Genomic DNA, 19,454 nt, shown 5'->3' with positions numbered 1-19,454 from the left:
AGGCCCTTAGCTGGAGTGACCTAGTCAGAAGGCGGCACCTACAGCAGGTGCACACCCACACAAACGCATTCGCTCTGAGCACACCAAAGCCTCAACCACCACAAGCACCCCAGACAGAACGTCTACACCCGCTCGGCACTACCTCCCCAAGCCCGCCCTGGAACCCCTGCGCTGCTTTCTGTCCCTGTGAATTGGCTTGTTCTGGACATTTCCATGAACGGGCCACACGCCTTCCGTGACCTGGGGCCTGGCTCCTGCCACTCACCGTCAGCTTCCAGAGTCCATCCCTGTCGCCACATGGGTCGGCCCACCTCCACGTTTCACCCAAGCGGCGTTTCTCTCCTCGGCATTGTGTCCCGGCCCCGTCCCTGTCACACTTCCACGACTTGTCTTCCTTCTTGGCACCCATCACGGTTGGGGGCAGTGCCCCGCCGATTTCACGGGCACGCCCCAGGAGACGCGCCACCAGCGCGCTTCTGAGCTCCTCATGGACAGATGTTTCCGTTTCTTTTTTCCACTATATCTGTGGCTCATTTCACCAACTTCAGAAAGAAGTTAAGGGTTCGATCCCCAGTATGCCCTAAACGAACAAATGAAAAAACAAACTCTGATTGGGGAGCGAATGCAGCTTGGTAGTTGAGCACCTGCTTCCCATGTACCAGGTCCTGGGTTCGATCCCTGGTACATCCAAAAAAAAATTAAATTCCAAGTCACAAGTTAACAGAGAAGCAAGGAGTTCTCGGTGAGCGGCAGAGGCCTGGGGGTCAGGGGGCCGAGACGCACGTGTCGTGGCACATCGCGCCGGGCGAGGCTGCTCGGCACCGACGTTAGGCAAACAGCAAACATCGGTTTTCAGTGTGGGGTGTAGTTTGTTCATTTGTTCACTTTGCAATTGCATAAAAGATGTGTTGGAAATGGATTTGGAAGGTGGAGGCAACCGGGTTTCCCTGCTGGTTAGAGGTGGGTGTGAGCACAGGAGAGGCTGGGGTGACCGCGGGTTTCGGCCTTGAGTGCCCGGAAGGACGCACGGCCCTGCCGTGAGACGGCGCAGGTTTGGGGGCCGGCGGGCAGGCAAGGAGTTCCGTGTCGGACACGTCGCTTCCCGCGGGCGGCTGAGCTGGGCGGGGACGTCGATGGTCCCTGGTCATCTGGGCACTGAGGTGCCCGGGCTTCCGGGAGGCTGAGGCAGGAAGTTCAGCTCCCAAGGTGATGGGAAGAGACAGGCCTGTGCCCCGACCGTGGCGCACTCGGGAGGCTTTCCCGGACGCCTTGAGGAGTGACTTTGAACTTGGGGAAGCAGGGAGAGAGCGTGCGCCGATGTCCGGGCGCAGGGCCTCGGGGGCCCTTCGGCAGCGCCGGGCTGGCCCACGGGAGGCCTCTGTGTGAGCTAGAGACAGGCGCCCCGTGGGAGGCGGAGCGCGGCGGGCAGGGCAGGGGTCGGGGCCTCGCACAGGGAGCAGCCCCCGCAGCTGCACCCCCGAGCTCCGGCCCCCAGGACCTAAGCGCCCGGCTGAAGGCCAGCCTAGTTTGGGTCAACAGGCACCTCCTGGCCCTTCTTGGGCACCAGGCCCCACGAGGCCAATGAGCCCGCGGGTCTCTGTCTTCGAGGAGGCCCCGCTTTTCAGCCGCCTTTGCCTCGGCGTCGCGAGCCCCATTTTCCTATGGCTTTTCCCTGCCTGGAGCAGGCAAAGGTTCCTTCCGGAAAACTGGGCTATGGACCTGGCAGGACCGTTCCACTGCCCCCCAGGACTCCAGCAGACGGCGATGTCAAGTAGGGTGTCCCCCGGGCTCGGAGGACGGTCCTAGTTAGCCAGCGCGGCTGTAACGAGGTGCCAGGGCTGAGCCGGCCGAAAGCACAGGGTTATCTCATGGGTCGCACTCCCCGGAAGTCGAGGGTCTGGCAGCAGTCTGTGGCATGAGCCAATCTCTGCCCCATCACACGGCGCCCTCTCTCGCTCTCTAAGGGCTCCCGCTGTATTAGACCAGGCCCCCCCAATCCAGCCGAGCCCCATCTTAACCATGACATCTCCAAAGAACCCATTTCAGGTAAGTTCCCAGGCGCAGGACCCGGGGCGTAAGGATGCCTTTTTCTGGCAGACCTGGTTCAGTCCACAACAAGGGCCAAGCTGCTGCCACCTTTGCCTCCCCCCTAAGGCCCTGGCGGAAGAAACCCAGAAGCTCAGCTTTTCTCCCCTGAGAGCTGGTGCTGGAGTGTCATGGGGTGGGGGCACAGGTGGGGTCCTCCTGCACGTCAGCCAAGGACAGGTGGTGCGGTCGAGGGACCCGTCGCCGAGGAGCCTCTTAGAGGATGCCCGAGCCGGGACGCGTGCAGAAAGCTTTGGCCTTAGAGGAGACGAGCAGAGGCGCGGGGGAGATGGCGGAGGAGGCCTTCTCTGCATATCGGGAACCAAAAGCCGAATTTCTTACTTGCTTAAGCAAGGCAGGGCTAGTCCTGTAAGACTCAGTTTCCTTCAGCAAAGCAGAGTTGTCCTCCGGTGGCGCGGAGGGTGGATGCTACCGGACTTCGCAGGTCGGATGTTCAGAACTGGTGACCCTCAGCTGCGCAGGCTGGGCCTGCTGCTGGCTTTCGGCAGCGCGGCGGTGCTTGGGGACCCAGCTGTGATGGCTGTGGATGGAGCCGACCGAAAATCCTTTCTGGCGGTGACTTGTCACCATGGACACAGAGCAATCCGTCCTCTCCTGGGTGTCCTTTCTTGCGGTGCCAGCGCAATGCCTGGTGGACTTGGATCCGCTGCTCTGAACAACGATTATTTGGGGAACCGCTGCTCCTCCACTCCTGGCGGGTGGCTCTGGGGCTGCCCACGTCGCCTGGCCGGCGTGTGGCAGGGTTCGGCCCAGGCAGAGCCACCCCAGTCCCGGCTGTGGCGGTTGGTCCAGGGAGCCCTCTACCCCGCGTTTTATTGAGATTAGTTTTGTTTGTCTGGCACAGGCAACCCAGAGACCTGCCGAGCAGAGTGTGTTGGCGCCAGGGGAGCGGAGGGCTCAGCCTCCAACTGGGGCAGGATGAGGCTGGGGGTGGGGTAGGTCACACAGGGCCTCCAGCGCCTTGTCCTGGGGGTACTGGGGAGCCATGGGAGGGCTGTGAGGGGAGCAGGGACAGCCTCAGCTCGGGGCCTTTCTCGTGTCTCCCCAGGCGCCCCTCCCGCGGCCGCGGATGAGCGCCCAGGAGCAGCTGGAGCGCATGCGCAGGCACCAGGCGAGCGGGCGGCCTCTGCCGCGCCCGGCCTCGCCCCTGCGCCTGGCCCCGGGGAGGACACTGCCCCCAGCCAGAGGCCAGCCTGACGCGGAGCACAGGGTGAGGGGGCCGGGGTGGGGGAGAGGGGATTGTGGGGCCTCTGCTCCTAGCCTGAGCCTCAGTTTCCCTCTCTGTAAAATGGGGATGTTTCCTATTAATACCTCCCTGCCCAGAACTGGGTTCCCAGATTCCCCCCAACTTGTTTGTGTGCTAAAGTCGGCCTCGGGGCTCCCCTGGGGAAGGGGTGGGGTCAGAATGAACATCCCAACTCAACCACAGTCTTCCTTCAAGGTGGGGCTGGCAGTCTTGGATTGCACGCCCAGTTTTTCTTCCCAGTTGCTGTGTCCTCCAAGGAGGGGGGGCATCGTCCAAGTGAGGGAATTGGTTAAACGCAGGCTATTGCGATATTGCCACAGGGAGAGCACCCAGATCCAGAGTCGGAGGGTCTCCAGGGCAGGGTGCTTTCCCTTTGGACTTTGATAGGGATGAATAGATAAGTTACACGGGGAGGGCGAGTCCAGGGCTGGGCTGTTTTTGCCCACAGGGGTCATTTCCTAACTGCTGAGTGGGTGAGTGGGAAATGTTTCTGTGTCTAGCTGGCTTCCCGGGCAGGAACAGTGCAGCCGATCGCTTACGAGATAAAGGATGGGGATTTGGAGGCGCAGTGTCTGGTGCACAAGGGGGGACGCCGCCAGCCTCATCTACGTCTTATGGGGTGGGGGCTTCCAGGCGAGGAGTTCTAATGACCCGCTTCCTTCGCAGCCTGTCCTCGACTCCCTGGGTCACTCCGGAGCCTCGAAATGGCTCAGAAGCTCTGGGTCCTGGAGCAGGTGAGACCTGGAAGGAGGGGGCAAGGGTGCAGGGAAGTGATTTTGCCAAAAGGAGAGGGGAGTATTATTATTTTTAAAATTTTTTATTGTGTAAATATATGTACAAAATAACCTTTCCCATCCTAACCGCTTTCAAGTACACAGTTCAGTGGTGGGGTATTGTTAGCAAAGTGTCCCCAGGGCTGGCACCCAGACACCTAAGTTGTTGAAGACACCTAAGTTCCTGGGGTGCTGAACGGACACGGGAAAGCCCTGACCGCAGTGAGAACTGCACTGGTCCTGACTCCATCATGGATACCCGACCTTGCCCCCCTGCCAGAGGAGGTCGGGTTCAAGTCCAAGGCCTGCAGAGACCATGAGAGGGACTACAGCTCCCAGAAGCCCCCGCGGGGCACTGCCGTCCTCCCCGTAGAGGCTAATTGGACCCACACCTAAAATCTCCCCCTTTTTCCTAGTCCGAGGAACAGCACGCCTTACCTGCCCACATCCGAAGGTCACCGTGAGCGGGTCCTCAGCCTCTCCCAAGCCCTGGCCGCTGAGGCGTCACAGTGGCACAGAATGATGACAGGTGATGGGTGGGGACCTGGACTGGCGCGTTTTAGGGAAGAGGGGGTGGGAGGTCGGGAATCCTAGGTCCTGGTGAGGAGGGGGCTGCAGGCCGCGGGCTTTTGTTCTTGGTGAGGAAAGGGCTGGGCCTTGGGAATCCTAGCTCCCAGGCAAGAGGGAGCGTGCGCGGACGCCAGGGTGGGAGGAGGGCTGGGCCTGGACCCCCGAGTCAGGGGAGCAGGGCTGGGCCCGGACCCCTAGTCTGAGGGAGGAGGGGCTGGGCCTGGACCCCTAGTCTGAGGGAGGAGGGGCTGGGCCTGGACCCCTGGTCTGAGGGAGGAGGGCTGGGCCTGGACCCCCAAGTCAGGGGAGGAGGGCTGGGCCTGGACCCATAGTCTGAGGGAGGAGGAGCTGGGCCTGGACCCCTAGTCTGAGGGAGGAGGGGCTGGGCCTGGACCCCCGGGTCAGGGGAGGAGGGGCTGGGCCTGGACCCCTGGTCTGAGGGAGGAGGGCTGGGCCTGGACCCCCAAGTCAGGGGAGGAGGGGCTGGGCCTGGACCCCGGGGTCAGGGGAGGAGGGGCTGGGCCCGGACCCCTGGTCTGAGGGAGGAGGGGCTGGGCCCGGACCCCTGGTCTGAGGGAGGAGGGGCTGGGCCTGGACCCCCGGGTCAGGGGAGGAGGGGCTGGGCCTGGACCCCCGGGTCAGGGGAGGAGGGGCTGGGCCTGGACCCCCGGGTCAGGGGAGGAGGGGCTGGGCCTGGACCCCCGGGTCAGGGGAGGAGGGGCTGGGCCTGGACCCCGGGTCTGAGGGAGGAGGGGCTGGGCTGGACCCCTGCGCCCCGAGGTTGGCCATTCTCAGCCCCCGCTCATCCTCCAGGTGGAAATCTGGATGCCCGGGGAGAACCCCTTCCCCTCGCGCCGCCGCCGCCGCCGGACCTCACGCCCCGGCTGACGTCTCCCCCAAGATCTCCTCTGGCGGCGAATTCGCACCCGGTGGGGTCCTCGAGTCCGGGCGGTGGGCACGGCGGAGGCCCCGCCCCCTGGGACCCCACATGGGACTCCGAGGCCACGCCCCCCGCGCTGGCGGCGGCCGAGGGGGCGTGGCCTCTGCGCGTCACTCTGCTGCAGTCCAGCTTCTGACCCGCCCGCGCGCGGCAGCCAATCGGAGGGGGGGGCGTGGCCTGGGCCCCGTGGCCGGGCGGGGGGTGGTTCCTGCAGCCGAAACTTGGCCTTTCCCAGCACTGTCCCAATTCGGATTAAAACTTTGAACTTTCAGTCAATAGTTTTCTTTCTGTGGGTCCGAGGGAGGAGGGGGTGGGGGCCTGGATTTGTGGGTTCGAGAGAAGAGACTGAGAGAGACCCTGACTCCTGGGTGTGAGGGTGGAAGCGGCCGGGGCCTGGACCCCTGGGTCAGAAGGAGGAGGGAGGCCGGGACGCCCGGGTCTGAGGGAGGAGGGGCTGGGGGCCCGGATTCCAGGGTCTGATGGAGGAGGGGCTGGGGGCCCGGATTCCAGGGTCTGATGCAGGAGGGGCTGGGGGCCCGGATTCCAGGGTCTGACGGAGGAGGGGCTGGGGGCCCGGATTCCAGGGTCTGATGGAGGAGGGGCTGGGGGCCCGGATTCCAGGGTCTGACGGAGGAGGGGCTGGGGGCCCGGATTCCAGGGTCTGACGGAGGAGGGGCTGGGGGCCCGGATTCCAGGGTCTGATGGAGGAGGGGCTGGGGTCCAGCTTCCAGGTCTCGGCTTCCCTGGCACCGCCCCCGGGGCCGGGCCTCCGGGATCCAGCCCCCTATTTAGGACTGGCCCCGACGGCGCCCCCGGACTTGGGAGGTGGGAAGGGGCGCGGAGCGAGGCCCGGGGCGGGGGACAGGGGCGCGGATGGCGACGGGGTCGCGCTACGCGGGGAAGGTGGTGGTGGTGACCGGCGGCGGGCGCGGCATCGGCGCGGGGATCGTGCGCGCCTTCGGTGAGTGGGGCCTGGGGCTGCGGGCTCCCGGGGCCCGGGGGGAAGGGGCGCGGGGGCTAGCGGCCTTGGGAAGGAGACTTCCATCCCGGGGTCAGGGTTCTCCAGTCCGCCAGGCCGAGGCCAGGGCTCAGCGGTGGCCTCGGGCCAGAGGTTTTGGCGGGGTCTCCAAAGACAGCCACCCCCTTCCCTCGGTCTCCGTTATTGTCGCCACAAAACGGGTGGTTTGGGGGAAGCTGTCTCCCAGGTTTCGGGGTTCCTGTGGACCCCAGGGATGGGGGTAGAGGAGCGGGGAAGGAACCTGGAGTAGCCAAGGAGAACAGATGCCAGCGCCTCTGCCCTTTGTCCCGAGAGACCCTCACGAGGCTCTGGGGTCACGAGGAGAAGCGGGGTGGGGCGGGTTCCGCCCCACTGGGGATGGCCACGAGGGGGCAGCAGAGGCCCCTGCCGAGGTCCTGCCTGGTAACCTGCTCGCCTTCTCACTCTCAGTGGAGAGCGGAGCCCAGGTGGTCATTTGTGACAAGGATGGTGAGAGCCCTGCAGTCCTCGCCCCGGCTCCCTCGCCCTCAGACCCGGGAGTCCAGCCCCCCAGCCCGCTCCTCTCAGAGCCAGCAGTCGGGGCCCCCAGTCTCCTCTCCCTGCAGAGCCCTGTGGCCGGGCGCTGGAGCGGGAGCTGCCTGGGACTGTCTTCATCCCCGGTGACGTGACCCGGGAGGACGACATGGGGGTAAGGACAGCTCCGTCCCCGCGCGCCGCGGCCGGTGCGATGGTCTCAGGATTGCGTCTTTCTCCTCGAGGCCTCGGCAGTGCTGTTCCCGCTTCCTTTCCCTCCTCTCCTTGCTAAATCCCTGAAGGCGTCGGCCCAGTGTGGCTTGTCAAGGCTTCTGCTGGTTCTGCTGGCAGGTTACGCCTCTGCCGGGAAGTTCTCTTAGCTTCACTTCCTCTGGCTCTTGTCACGGCTGTTACCTGGATTGGAACGACCAAGTCCCTCCAAACGGGACTTCTCTACCACACTCCCCCCACCACTGGGTTTCTCTCTTCCCTTTAGCCAGTATCTCTCTGGGTCTCTGTTCCTACCCCTCCAGGTCCCTGTCCCCCTCCCTCCAGGTCCCCGTCCCCCTCCCTCTGGGTCCCCATCCCCTCCCTCTGGGTCTCTGTCCCCTCCCTCTGGGTCCCCGTCCCCCTCCTCCTGGGTCCCTGTCCCCCTCCCTCTGGGTCCTTGTCCCCCTCCCCTGGATCCCCATCCCCCTCCCCTGGATCCCCATCCCCCTCCCTCTGGGTCCCCGTCCCCCTCCCTCTGCATCCCCATCCCCCTCCCTCTGGGTTCTGTCTCCCTCTCTCTGGTTCCCCGTCCCCCTCCCTCTGGGTCTCCATCCCCCTCCCCTGGGTCTCCGTCCCTCTCCCTCTGGGTTCCCGTCCCCCTCCCTCTGTGTTTCTGTCCCCCTCTCTCTGGGTCCCTGTCCCCTCCCTCTGGGTCCCCGTCCCCCTCCTCTGGGTCTCTGCCCCTTCTGTGATCCTGGGTGGTCTGGCTGTCCCCAGTCCTCTGGTCGCTGACACCCCTGGCTCTGGGGACCCAGGTGCCCCACGCTGTTCACTCACAGGACACTTTCCTGCCAGGCCCTGATCTCCGAGACCGTCCGCCGCTTTGGTCGCCTGGACTGTGTGGTCAACAACGCCGGCCACCGTGAGTCGTGAGGCTGGGGCCGTTCTCCAAGATGCCACCCCACCCGCTGCCCCTCCATGCCCTCCCCTCCATGCCCTTCTGTGCCTCAGTTTCCCCTTTCCTTGCCCTCCCCCCCTGTCCTTGTTGGCAGGACAAAGCAGTTATGGGCTCCCCCAGGCCTGCCTCTGTTCTGTCTCTGCTGTGTGCCCCCAGGCCTCTCTTCACCTCTCTGTGCCTCAGTTTCCATATCTCTACAACGGGAATACTAGTAATAGTAATAACTGTTTCCTGAGCGAGCTGGTGTGAGCACTGAACCAGGTAAACTGCCCGCCTTGAGCCTGCCCCGCTTGCTCACTATACTCACCAGAACTGGCCCGTCTTGTCGCCTCAGTCTGCTCATCTGTGAAATGCTGATGACAGCGAGGAGCTGCGCGTGGTGCGTGGCTTGTAGGACTTGGAGTGGTGGCTCTGGAGGGACATGACCCTCGGCTTGATGACTGTCCTAAGAATGCCTCAGTTTGGTCAACCGGGGCTCAGGGTGGTGACGCGGTTGGACTGGCGCCCCCCCAGTGCAATCGGGGTAGAGACGCCCTTGTCAGCTGGGCAACTCTGGGCAAGTCACTCACCCTCTCTGGGCTGCGCTTTCCTCCTCACGTTGTCCTAAGGGGTTAAAGAGATGGCAGGGGCTAGCTCACCCTTTTTGCATAACTTATCCCTTCGACAAATATGAACTGAGCATCTCCTGTGTCCCCAAGTTCTGGCCTCGAGGCTGGGGACTGAGCCGTGAGCAAAACAGAACGTTCCTGCCCTCTTGGGGGCCGCGTTCTAAGTGAGGAATCGCCGATCAGAGGCGGGCAAGGCAGAGCGTCTGGGGACCCGCGGGAGTGACTAAAGCGGGGCGGGGGCCCTTTGGAGAGAGGGTCTGAAGACACTGGAAAGATCCCTGAAGGCGAGGCCAGGCGCCCGGGGCAGCTAGAGGGGGTCACGCAAGACTGCCGCGGCCCGCGGGCCCTGGCCTCTGCTCTGTCCCTGCCGCCGTTGGCTGGGCCTCTCCCCCGTCCTCTCTCCTCCCCTGCCCTTCCTCTCCCGGCACCCAGCTCCTTGGCCTCTGGCTGGTGATGTGTCCGCTCCTCCCCTGCCCCCTGAGTCCGCCTCTTTGTTTAACAAACACATCTGGGTACAGAGTGTCAGGTACAAATCGTGCCTGGGAAATATTTTAGAGGCCCAAGAACAGTAGGTTATCACCACTCAGCGCCCTAGGACAGGCGACTTCCCAAGTCCCACAGCCGGAAGGGGCCGGGGCCGGGGGTCGCCCCAGGCCTCTGGCCCCGGGGCCTGCCTCCCCTGCCGGCCCCCTGTCTGCCACCCCCACGTCCCCACGTCCTCGGCGCCGTGCTGACCGTGCACCTGTCCCCCCCTGCTTAGACCCGCCCGCGCAGCGGCCGGAGGAGACGTCCGCCCAGGGCTTCCGCCAGCTGCTGGAGCTGAACCTGCTGGGGACGTACAGCTTGACGAAGGTGAGGGGCCGCGAACAGCCTTCTCCCCTGGGTTGTTGGACCCCTTTCGTCTGAGAGCAAAATGTTTCCTATGCCTCGGCCTGATCTCCTTATTCCAAAGAATTCTGCTCTTTGAAAATAAGTGGGTGCAAATTCCCACCGCCAGGAAAAAGCTGCCCACGGAGCTGCATACCCCAGGCTACTTGGGAATCTTCCAGAACCTTCCAGAAACTTCCAGGGCCTTCCAAAGTGGTGTGGTGGGTGCAATTGGGGGGGGGGGGGCATGGCGGGGACAGGCCGCAGGGAGTCGGTGACAGGCAGTTACAGCTTCACCGTCCACCTGAGAGCTGTTAGGACCAAAGGCCCTGCCCTCGCCTGCGCCTGGCGCACGGACGGGTCCTGAGGGAGCTGCCACGTGGGAGGCCCAGGGCGGGCCCGGCCAGGGAAAGCCGCGGAGGGGCTGCTGCAGCCTCAGCTCGGGGCCAAGACCGGCGAGTCCGAGCAGGCCCCGGGGGCCCCGGAATCCAGGTCCAGATTCTACCCCTGTCCCCTTTTCAAGGGGACATCACCAGACAAGGAGTTGAGGGCCTGGGAGGAGGGACTTCACCCAGACGCGGCTCCCGCCGCCCGGAAAGCCCTCCTGTAACGGGCTCCCAGCTCCTCTCGTGCAAGGGCCACCGCCTCCGAGAAGCTCGTCCTGGCCGTCGGGGCCAAGGCTGTGAGCCCAGCGGTTCACACGTAGCCCCTGTCTGCTTTCTGCCCACTCCGGGCTCTGGCCTGGCGCAGGCCTGTCCTCCGTCACTCACGTGAAAACCCTTTTAGTTGCTAAGCTGATAAACAGAAGTGCCCAGCTCGTTTTGAAATGAAAACAAAGGCTGACACGCGCCGAGAGTCGGGGATTAACATATTAACAGGATTATGATTGCTGAAACGCTATGCCCGTGCTTTTTCTTGCTTTTCCGCTACATCGTAGGAGAGCCGAAAGTTGATACCTGAAATTCCTGAACCTGGCTAAATGCCCTCTCCCTTGTAAAGGGTCACTTTTTGTTTTTTAAAGGAGGTACCAGGAATTGAACTTGTACATGGGAAGGGGTGCTCAACCACTGAGCTATAGCTACTCCCCAGTGTGAGTCGGTTTTTCCAGTTTTTTTGTTTGTTTTTAGGAGGTACCAGGAATCAAACATGGGCCCTCTTACATGGGAAGCAGGCGCTCAACCACTGGAGCTCCGTCGGCTCCCATAGGGACATTTGTTTCTTAAAGATTTATTTTATTTACTTATTCCTCTCCCCCTTGTTGTGTGCACTCGCTGACCATTTGTCTTCTCTTCAGGAGGCACTGGGAACTTTCCCTGGAACCTCCCATGTGAGAGAGAGGCACCCAGTTGCTTGAGCCACCTCAATTCCCTGCTTTGTTGTGTCTCTCATTGTCTTTCCTCTTTGAGTCTCCTTGTTGCATCATGTTGTGTCAGCTTGCCATGCCAGCCCGTCGTGCCAGCTTGCTGTCTTGCTCATCTTCTCCAGGAGTTACCGGGAACCGCACCCGGGACCTCCCATGTGGTAGGTGGGAGCTCAATCGTTTGAGCCACATCCACTTCCCCATAGGGTCATTTTTTCCTTCTTTTTTTTTGCTTTTTTGTTTTTAATTAAGACTTGCTATCATGGTGATCATTCTAAACTGGACTGCCCCCTCCTCATGGTTCCTCTAGACCAGCTCCACCCTTGTGCATACCCATCTTGTGATGGTCCTGCTAAACTGGCTTCGCCTTTGCTTAGTTACGGCAAGCTAGGCTCATCCTCGTGTAGACTCAGGATTGGGATGGTGGCCATCGCCCTCCCCTGTTGGAAGCCATGAAAACTCTAAACGCCTCGATCAGGAAGGCAGGTTCGAGACACCCCTGTCTTCTGTCCTTCCACTGGCGCTGATAGACCTGCTTTCCCTCATGACCGCCTCTGTGTGGACCCCAATTCATCTGCTCAGGGCAAGACCTCAGAGGGACCCCGCGGGGTTTCTGTCAGTTGCCTCCAGCTGCAGGCGTGACACATGTTTTCTACAACACCAGCTCCTCCCTCCCCTCCCCTCCCCTCCCCTCCCCTCCCCTCCCCTCCCCTCCCCTCGATTTATTTATTTATTTATTATTTATTTCTCTCCCCTTCTCTCCCCCGGCCCAGTTGTCTGTTCTGTGTCTATTTGCTGCGTCTTCCTTGTCCGCTTCTGTTGTTGTCAGCGGCACGGGAATCTGTGTTTCTTTCTGTTGCGTCATCTTGCTGTGTCAGCTCTCCGTGTGGGCAGCGCCATTCCTGGGCAGGCTGCACTTTCTTTCGCGCTGGGCGGCTCTTCTTATGGGGCGCACTCCTTGCGCGTGGGGCTCCCCTACGCGGGGGACACCCCTGCGTGGCAGGGCACTCCCTGCGCGCATCAGCACTGCGCAAGGGCCAGCTGCGCACGGGTCAAGGAGGCCCGGGGTTTGAACCGCAGACCTCCCATGTGGTAGACGGACGCCCTAACCACTGGGCCAAGTCCGCTTCCCCATCTTTATTTTCTTCATAGCACTTTTCATGCATTCAATAATTATTTATTAACATTTAGCACCATCGGTGTGCCAAGCCCTGAGCCTAAAACGGCAAATAAAACAGAGCCCAGCCGCCGTCTTGGGGCGCTGACATTCTGGGGAGGAGACGGGTATAAACAAGTACATTTATCATACAATGATAAATGCTGTGAACAAAAACAACGAAGGGAAGTCAGGGGAGAAAGAGTGATGTGTACGCGAATATGCTCTCAGGGACTTTTCTCCTCGTGGCATTTTCCAAGCAGACGAAAAGCAGACACTTGTGAGCTGAACCGCGTGTGCCCGCCACCCAGCGCCCACGGTGATCCGTGTTCTGCGGTTCTCGTCTCTCGTAGGCCCTCCCTTTTTTCTTCCTGGAGTATTTTAAAGCAAATCCCAGACATCATGTTATTTCACCCATAAATAATTCAGCGTGTATCTTTACCGGATGAGGCCTTAAAAAAAAGGTGTACGTGTGCTCTTTAAACAAGGAGGTGAGGGACAGCTTCATTTGAGGCAAGGCCCCGGGTTGTTACTAGCAAAAGCAGGGTTCTTTGCCCGATAAGCCTCCACCAATTCCTGAGACATCTGGGTTTCAAAGAGAAAGTTTATTGCCATAGAAAGGAGCTCAGATGGTCGAAGGACCTAAAATCTTCCCCTGAGTTTGAGGAGTGTAGGGTTTTTATGGATCAAAAAAGGGAGGTGAAGTGGTTACCATTACAATAGCAAACATAGGGAAGCGGATGTGGCACAAGCGATTGAGCTCCTGCCTATCACATGGGAGGTCCCAGTTCCGTTCCTGGTGCCTCCTAAAAGGAAGACAAGCACACAACGAACAGACACAGGGAATGCAAACAATGAGGAGGTGGGGAGAAGTAAATAAAATAAATTTAAAAAAATATATAGCATGGGAAGCGGCCTTGGCCCAATGGATTGGGTGTCCGCCTACCACATGGGAGGTCTGCGGTTCAAACCCCGGGCCTCCTTGACCCATGTGGAGCTGGCCCATGTGCAGTGCTGATGTGCACAAGGAGTGCCGTGCCACACAGGGGTGTCCCCTGCGTAGGGGAGCCCCACGCGCAAGGAGTGCGCCCCGTAAGGAGAGCCGCCCAGCGCAAAAGAAAGTGCAGCCTGCCCAGGAATGGTGCCACACATATGGAGAGCTGACACAACAAGATGATGCAACAAAAGGGAAACACAGATTCCCGGTATCGCTATAAGGATAGAAGTGGTCACAGAGGAACACACAGTGAATGGACATGGAGAGCAGACAACTGGGGGGGTGGGTAAGGGGAGAGAAATAAATAAAAAATCTTTACGAAATATATATATAGCAAATATACACAAGGATGAGCCTAGTTTGGAATAACTATAAACATGGGTGGGACCAATCTAGAGTTTCAGTAATTTCAGGTATTATTAACTTTTGGCTCTCTTATATTTGAAAAGTTAGAAAAAAAGCATATATATAATGATTCAGTAATCATAATACCTAGTTAATTCTTAACTCTCAGTTACAAGGTGTCTGTGGAAGAGCCGTCCAGACCTCTGTCTAGGGAAACAGTCAGTGCAAAGGCCCTGGGTGGAAGCGTACCTGCCGCACGGGAAGAGCTGTGAGGAGGCAGGCGTGGCTGAAGCTGAGTGAGCGAGAGGGAGTGTGGCCAGGGCAGAGGTGGGGACAGAAGGGGTCGGAACGGGCGGCGCCTCGTGGGCCGCGGGGAGGCTTGCTTTCGGGACTGGAGCCTCTGGAGGCTTCTGAGCAGAGATGTGAGCGCTGTAAGTGGGAGCCTGCGCCCTCCGCGGCCGAGTGGGGGAACAGACTGCGGGGGCCCAGCGCTGAGGCCGTGGTGGTCCCGGCGGGAGGGGAAGGTGGATCAGAGCAGACCGGGAGAGACGCCACGGATGCGGCGAGATGTGGTCAGCTTCTGGATCTAGTTTTCAAGGTCAAGTTCGAGTGGCCAGGATTTCCTCATGGGCCAGATGTGGGGGCAGGTGCGAAAAGGAAGGGCGTGGGATTTTTTGGTTTACTTGTTCCCCCTCCTCCACCTCCAGCAACTGGCAGGACCTACCTGGGGGGGGCACAGGAGGAGCAGGTCTGGGCCTCCCTCCGTGTTGAGTGCTAGACCCCACCAGACGGCCACGTGGGAATGGCAGGCGAGGGTGGGATTAGTGGATCTGGAGCGAGGGGCGGGGTCTGGCTGGAGGCTGGAAGAGTGTATACTGGGGAGCGAGTGTAGACAGACAAGGGAGGCGGTGGAGAGGTCCTCAGCGTGCCGGCTGGGGGAAGCTCAGGGGTCCCCAGGCCGTGCTGACCTGAAGTCCTACCGGTTGGAGTGGCCTTGGGCAGCGCCCTGCTCGGCCGTTGAGCCCCGGCTGCTGGCCCAGCTCCTGCTGGCCTTGTAAGGTGGCCCCGCACTTACACCAGCAAGCCGGACGACACACCAGCCACAGCCTGTGAGGCGCTTACCCAGTGCGCGAGTGTCCCCCGTTTAAAAGGAGAGAGATTGCCCTGAATATTGGCACGCCTGGTTTCTCCGGAGGTGACAGTGTGCTAAATAGGGCCCAGCTCTCCCTTGTACCCCGGTGTCCACCTCTCTCTGACCCTGTGACATGGGAACGGCTCAAACCGCAGCCTCGCCCGGAAGTTAAGGACCTAGATTCTGGGGCCAGCCGGCCTGAGTCGGTTCTGTTACTTGCTAATGGAGCAAGTCACAACCTCTCTGAGCTTGTTTGCTGATCTGTAAAAAGGGGGCTACTAAGAGTCCCTAGTTCACAGGGTGGTTGAGGAGGAGAGTAAATGAGGAATTAGCCACAGCGTCCTCAGAGCAGCTTCCTGGCTCAGAGTTTACCCTCTCAAGCTATGATTTCTCATGAACCTTGCTCCAAAGAGTTTCAGTCAGTTTGAGATCTGTGCAATATGCGTTGGCTTAGGGCACCTGCAAGAAACAGAAGGGAAAAGGTGAGCTCTGAGCTGGACTGAAGGGAAGTGGAGAAGTAGGGCACAGGGTGCTTCCCTCGGCTAGAAGAGGGTGTGCAAGGGCCCTGGGGCAGGACGTAACTTTTGGAAACGAGAGACACACCCCCAGCCCCACCTCCAGCCTCCGCAATTCTAACCTGGTGCTAAAGTTGTTCTGTTCATCTCCTGCCGCCCCCACCGGGACATGGTATAATTTAACCAGTAAGATCTTCGTAGGTACCACCAATTTAAACTTTTAATGTTGACATAATTTAAGGCGTACAGAAAAGTTGCAAGAATAGTACAGAGAATTCCCGTATACCCAGATTCCCCATTCATATTTTGCCACATTTGCTTTATTCCTGTCAATCTTTCATCTACTGATCGATCTATCATCATCGTCTATCTTCCTGCCTGTACTGTTTGGCAGTACGTGGCAGACAGGTCTCCCCTTTATTCTCAGGCACTTGAGTGTATTTCCTGAAAACACAAACTGTCACAATAAGATTTTCAAAACCGGGACCGGGACGAGAACACCACCGGCACCACGTTTGGGCTCGTCTACAGATCTGATTCAGATTAGAATTTTTAACACAGTCGCAGTCCTGTGATCACACCTGTGTTTAGCTTGGGTTCCCCCAGCGCCTGGCACCCAATAGGTCATGTTTGTCCAACGAATGGAGGAACTGGAGAGAACCAGTTGGCTGGGGCTCGGGAAGGCTCTGCTCTCTGGCGGCAAAGCTGGGGGGCGGGGAGTGCGTGCCATGCTCCAAGGTGGTAACCCAGGGGGAGGGCGGCTTTCAGAGGAGACAGCGGGGTGAATTGTCAGGGGGGACGTTGGGATGGAGCTGCCCGGCTTCCGGAGGGGATTCTGGAGGGACACTTGGCCACGCTGGCGGGGAAATGCACGCAGCACGGGGAGAAGGAGCAGCAGGCCCAGAGTCCCGGCTTTTAGGGGAAGCGGGTCTGGCAGAGGCTCCCGGACTGGGGTCGGGGGGTGGGGGAGCCGGGCAGACACGCGTCCAGCCCATCCTCCCGTCCGTCCTCAATGTCACTGCACAGAGGCGTTGAGTGGCCTTGGGAAGGGAGACGCCAGGCAAGGAATGCGGGGGAGGGCGGGGGAGGCCACGGGGAGGCGGGACCAATATTAGTTGAGCACCAGCGGCGTGGCCGGGGCTGGAGGAAGCCTGGGACCCGCGCGCTGCCTGGACGCTCTGCTGGACGCGGTGGGCGGGAATTAAGAAGTCACAGGGCAGGGACCGAGGATGACTAGGAGGAGAAAAGGGGCGGGGTGTGGTTTCCAGGGCAGAGGGAGTCCCCGCCCCAGGCCCACGTCGCCGCAGCTGGCCGCCACCTGGCCTTACATGGCCTTGTCATAAATTCTCACGTGTTGATGGGCTCTGACCTCAGCTTGCCGGGGCTGCAGACACTGCGGCGGTCACGTGTCACCTGAGCACTCCCCTCCCCACCCCATCTCAGCTGTGAAGTGGGGCTAAGATTGGACCTCGGAGGGTGCTTATGAGGATTTAATGAGCTGAGAACCAGCCAAGCACGTGTGCGTTCACTCAGAAGCTATGGACTGAGCACCCACTATGTGCCATCTTAGTGCTGGTGAGGAAAGAAAACAAAACAGCGTTTGGGCTGGCCCTCCTGGGTTTTTGCCTTCTGGCAGTAAGGGAACTGTTTTGGCATGTGGGCAGGAGGAAGCACGAGGGAAAAGGGAACCAGGAAGAGGGCTCCAGGGGGATTCCGGTTCTGAGATCCCCCGGGGGAACTGGCTTTGGCTCACTCCTTAATCGTTAGTGGCAGGAACAGGTCTTGCCTGTCTGAGGTCCTGTGTGGAAAGAACAGGACGGAAGAGAGTTTAGAGACCACCGGGTAGCCAGGGAGGTGCAGGGGAGGAGTTGGCGAAAACGGGGTGTGCTTCAGAAGCCTCCCAAGCTGTACTCTGAGTACAGAGCTCCCCCTCCCTGGAGCCGGGAGCTTCTTCCTGTTTTGCAGGATGTGCAGTGTCTGGGTGGCCTGCGTTTTACAGTCTTGAGAGGGACGGGGGTTTCAGAAAAATGCAAAGACCAGAGAGAGGGGGACAGAGACCAAAGCGGGGTGGGGGGGAAGGGACCCTGAGAGGGGAGAGACCCTCTGGTGAAGAAGGGACGTGAGTTCGGGGCTCCGGGCGCTGTCCCTCCAGCACCTAGATGAAGCCGGCACCTGCTGGCTGGGGAACTCCCACAGCCTGCCGGCTCACTCTCCGCCCCACCTCCCTAGCTCGCCCTCCCTCACCTGCGCCGGAGCCAGGGCAACGTCATCAACATCTCCAGCCTGGTCGGGGCCATTGGCCAGTCCCAGGCCGCTCCCTATGTGGCCACCAAGGTACACCAGCCTCCGCCCCTTCTCGCCTTCCCTGCCTGGTCCCACACGGGCCTCAGCCCTGGGGCCAGACTCTGTAGGAGTCTCAGGCTGGGAGTGGGGGGATGGGGGGTGGGGTCCCCTTCCGGCTCCCAGATTCAACCCAGAGCACCAGGGCCAGGTTGCTAAGCTCCGAGTATCTCCCAAGAAGAGCCCACGGGGAGGGCCTGGCTGGGCCACGCTATGCCCCTGCATGATGGCCCTTGGCAGGGGAGGCGGGGAGAGGGCCCGGCACCTGGCCTGAACTGCACTCTCTCCCCTGTCCCATTCGCTTCCTGCAGGGGGCAGTCACCGCCTTGACCAAGGCCTTGGCCTTGGACGAGAGTCAATATGGCGTCCGCGTCAACTGGTGAGCAGATCTGGAGATGCAGCCTGGGAAGACTGGGAGTGCGTCAGGTGGGAGAATCAAGAGCAAGCTCGAGAGCCAAGAGTTTGGGATGGACACCACCCTGATCCTCTCTCCCCCTTCCCCCAGTATCTCCCCAGGAAACATTTGGACCCCGCTGTGGAAAGAGCTGGCAGCCTCTACGCCCGACCCAGCTGCTGCAGTCCGGGAGGGCACGCTGGCCCAGGTGGGAGTGGGGCCCCAGGTCCAGGAGGTCTGGGGGTGGCTCAGGTGCGGGCTCCCCGCCACTACCCTCTTGCCCTCTTCTCTCGCAGCCCCTGGGCCGCATGGGCCAGCCAGCCGAGGTGGGGGCCGCAGCCGTGTTCCTGGCGGCCGAGGCCTCCTTCTGCACCGGCATCGAGCTCTTTGTAACGGGGGGTGCAGAGCTGGGGTACGGGAGCAAGGCCAGTCGGGAGGCCCTCCCTGGAACCATCCCTTCCTGATTTCCCACGTCCCCTCTTGGGCCGCCTCCCTGCCTGGGACCCTCCACCCTCCCAGGGGCAGCCCCCAAACCCTTAGACTCTCAGCCCACTTCCAAACGGGCCCAACCACCTCCCGGGGCCCCATAAAAGCAGTTTGCAGCCAGGAGAATGTCCTTACATTTATTTTCAGCTCTTGATGTCAGTCCAGCTGCACCAGGACCACCGCAGACTTTTGGCGAGGCCATGAGAGAGAATGGGGCTCGCAGGCCCTACGGGAGGCGCTGGCCCAGCTGGCCTGGAGCCCTTGGGAGAGGCTGAGCTGCACCCACGCAAATTACTTGGCTCGCTGGGGACGTCAATTGAGTGCTAATTAGGGGATAATGGAGGAGAAGCGAAAGGGCCTCCACTTTATTCTTGGCCCTTAGGGAAAGGAGCTGTGACCTCCTACCTGGGGAGAAGGAGCCGGCGGGCACCAAACTCTCAGGAGGGGAGGAGAGCCTGAGGCCTGAGCCTCCAGGGTCCGAGGGAGGAGGGGCATGAGGGCTTGACTCCTGGGTCGGAGGGCGGAGGGGGCTGCGGGCGGCGCGCGGACCCTGATGCCCGCAGGTGGGGAGCGGGGCGGGCTCGGGCTGAAGGCCCCCCAGGTGCGGGGGTGGAGCTGCAGGGCGACTGCGGATTGGCCGCGGCGGGGGTGTGTGCGGCAGCCGCTGATTGGCCGCGGCGGGGGCGGGGGCGGCCCGTAGGCACCGCCCCCAAAGCTCGCGGCCAGGGCAGGGGCGGGGTGCCGGGGCCGAGGAGGAGGAGGAAAGGCAAACCGCGGACTCTGCGGGAGAAGATTCCTTTTCTTGGCTGCTGCGCGCTGTGACATTTAGGGATGGGCCTGTGAGCCCGGGACCGGCTTTGGGGGCGGAATTTTTTGGGCAAAGTGTCCCAGGGGAGAATTTCTAGGACCCGGATTCTGAGGATAGAGCAGGCACAAGACTT

At 61.0% G+C, this 19,454-nt stretch overlaps 2 protein-coding genes and 2 long non-coding RNA genes across 8 annotated transcripts in view; 2 read left to right on the top strand and 2 right to left on the bottom strand.

Moving 5' to 3' along the window:
- Positions 1-4,093, bottom strand: part of LOC139436887 (uncharacterized) — a 6,525-nt gene extending 2,432 nt beyond the window's left edge. The window contains exon 1 of the long non-coding RNA XR_011646391.1: positions 266-4,093. This is a non-coding gene — a long non-coding RNA (uncharacterized lncRNA). The remainder of the gene's footprint in view (positions 1-265) is intronic.
- Positions 1-5,906, top strand: part of PLEKHA4 (pleckstrin homology domain containing A4) — a 26,763-nt gene extending 20,857 nt beyond the window's left edge. Inside the window, 4 exon segments of the mRNA XM_058280540.2 lie at positions 3,155-3,316; positions 4,019-4,086; positions 4,542-4,654; positions 5,509-5,906. Coding sequence (XP_058136523.1) covers positions 3,155-3,316; positions 4,019-4,086; positions 4,542-4,654; positions 5,509-5,771 — 606 coding nt within the window. The 3' untranslated portion in view covers positions 5,772-5,906.
- LOC131274376 (uncharacterized) lies at positions 4,149-9,358 on the bottom strand. Its single transcript, XR_011646390.1, has 3 exons — positions 8,193-9,358; positions 5,253-7,559; positions 4,149-5,184 (listed from the first exon to the last, which is right to left on the bottom strand). It is a non-coding gene; the product is annotated as an uncharacterized lncRNA (long non-coding RNA).
- HSD17B14 (hydroxysteroid 17-beta dehydrogenase 14) lies at positions 6,295-19,454 on the top strand. 5 transcript variants are annotated; one of them, XM_058280545.2, is made up of 10 exons: positions 6,462-6,596; positions 7,083-7,121; positions 7,238-7,320; positions 8,211-8,277; positions 9,682-9,773; positions 17,523-17,627; positions 17,945-18,012; positions 18,139-18,235; positions 18,324-18,439; positions 18,661-19,454. In XM_058280545.2, the coding sequence occupies exons 1-10, from the start codon at positions 6,509-6,511 to the stop codon at positions 18,665-18,667; spliced, it is 762 nt and encodes a 253-aa protein (XP_058136528.1). In that variant the 5' UTR covers positions 6,462-6,508; the 3' UTR covers positions 18,668-19,454. The 5 variants fall into 5 exon arrangements, with proteins under 5 accessions (XP_058136527.1, XP_058136528.1, XP_004448175.1 ...); XM_004448118.5 differs by lacking the exon at positions 18,661-19,454 and having other exon boundaries at positions 18,324-18,639; XM_058280544.2 differs by lacking the exons at positions 6,462-6,596; positions 7,083-7,121; positions 18,661-19,454 and adding an exon at positions 6,295-6,460 and having other exon boundaries at positions 18,324-18,639.

The sequence above is a fragment of the Dasypus novemcinctus genome, chromosome 18, assembly GCF_030445035.2.
Source record: "Dasypus novemcinctus isolate mDasNov1 chromosome 18, mDasNov1.1.hap2, whole genome shotgun sequence".
NCBI classification, from domain to species: Eukaryota; Metazoa; Chordata; class Mammalia; order Cingulata; family Dasypodidae; genus Dasypus; species Dasypus novemcinctus.
This window is presented reverse-complemented; position numbering and strand designations above follow the sequence as displayed.

Excerpts from the sequence above, each read along its gene's own strand:
- HSD17B14 (XM_004448118.5), top strand. The coding sequence starts at position 6,509 with ATGGCGACGGGGTCGCGCTACGCGGGGAAGGTGGTGGTGGTGACCGGC. Across the intron at positions 9,774-17,522 it reads GGACGTACAGCTTGACGAAG|CTCGCCCTCCCTCACCTGCG; the intron begins GTGAGGGGCCGC and ends CCACCTCCCTAG. Across the intron at positions 17,628-17,944 it reads CTCCCTATGTGGCCACCAAG|GGGGCAGTCACCGCCTTGAC; the intron begins GTACACCAGCCT and ends CGCTTCCTGCAG.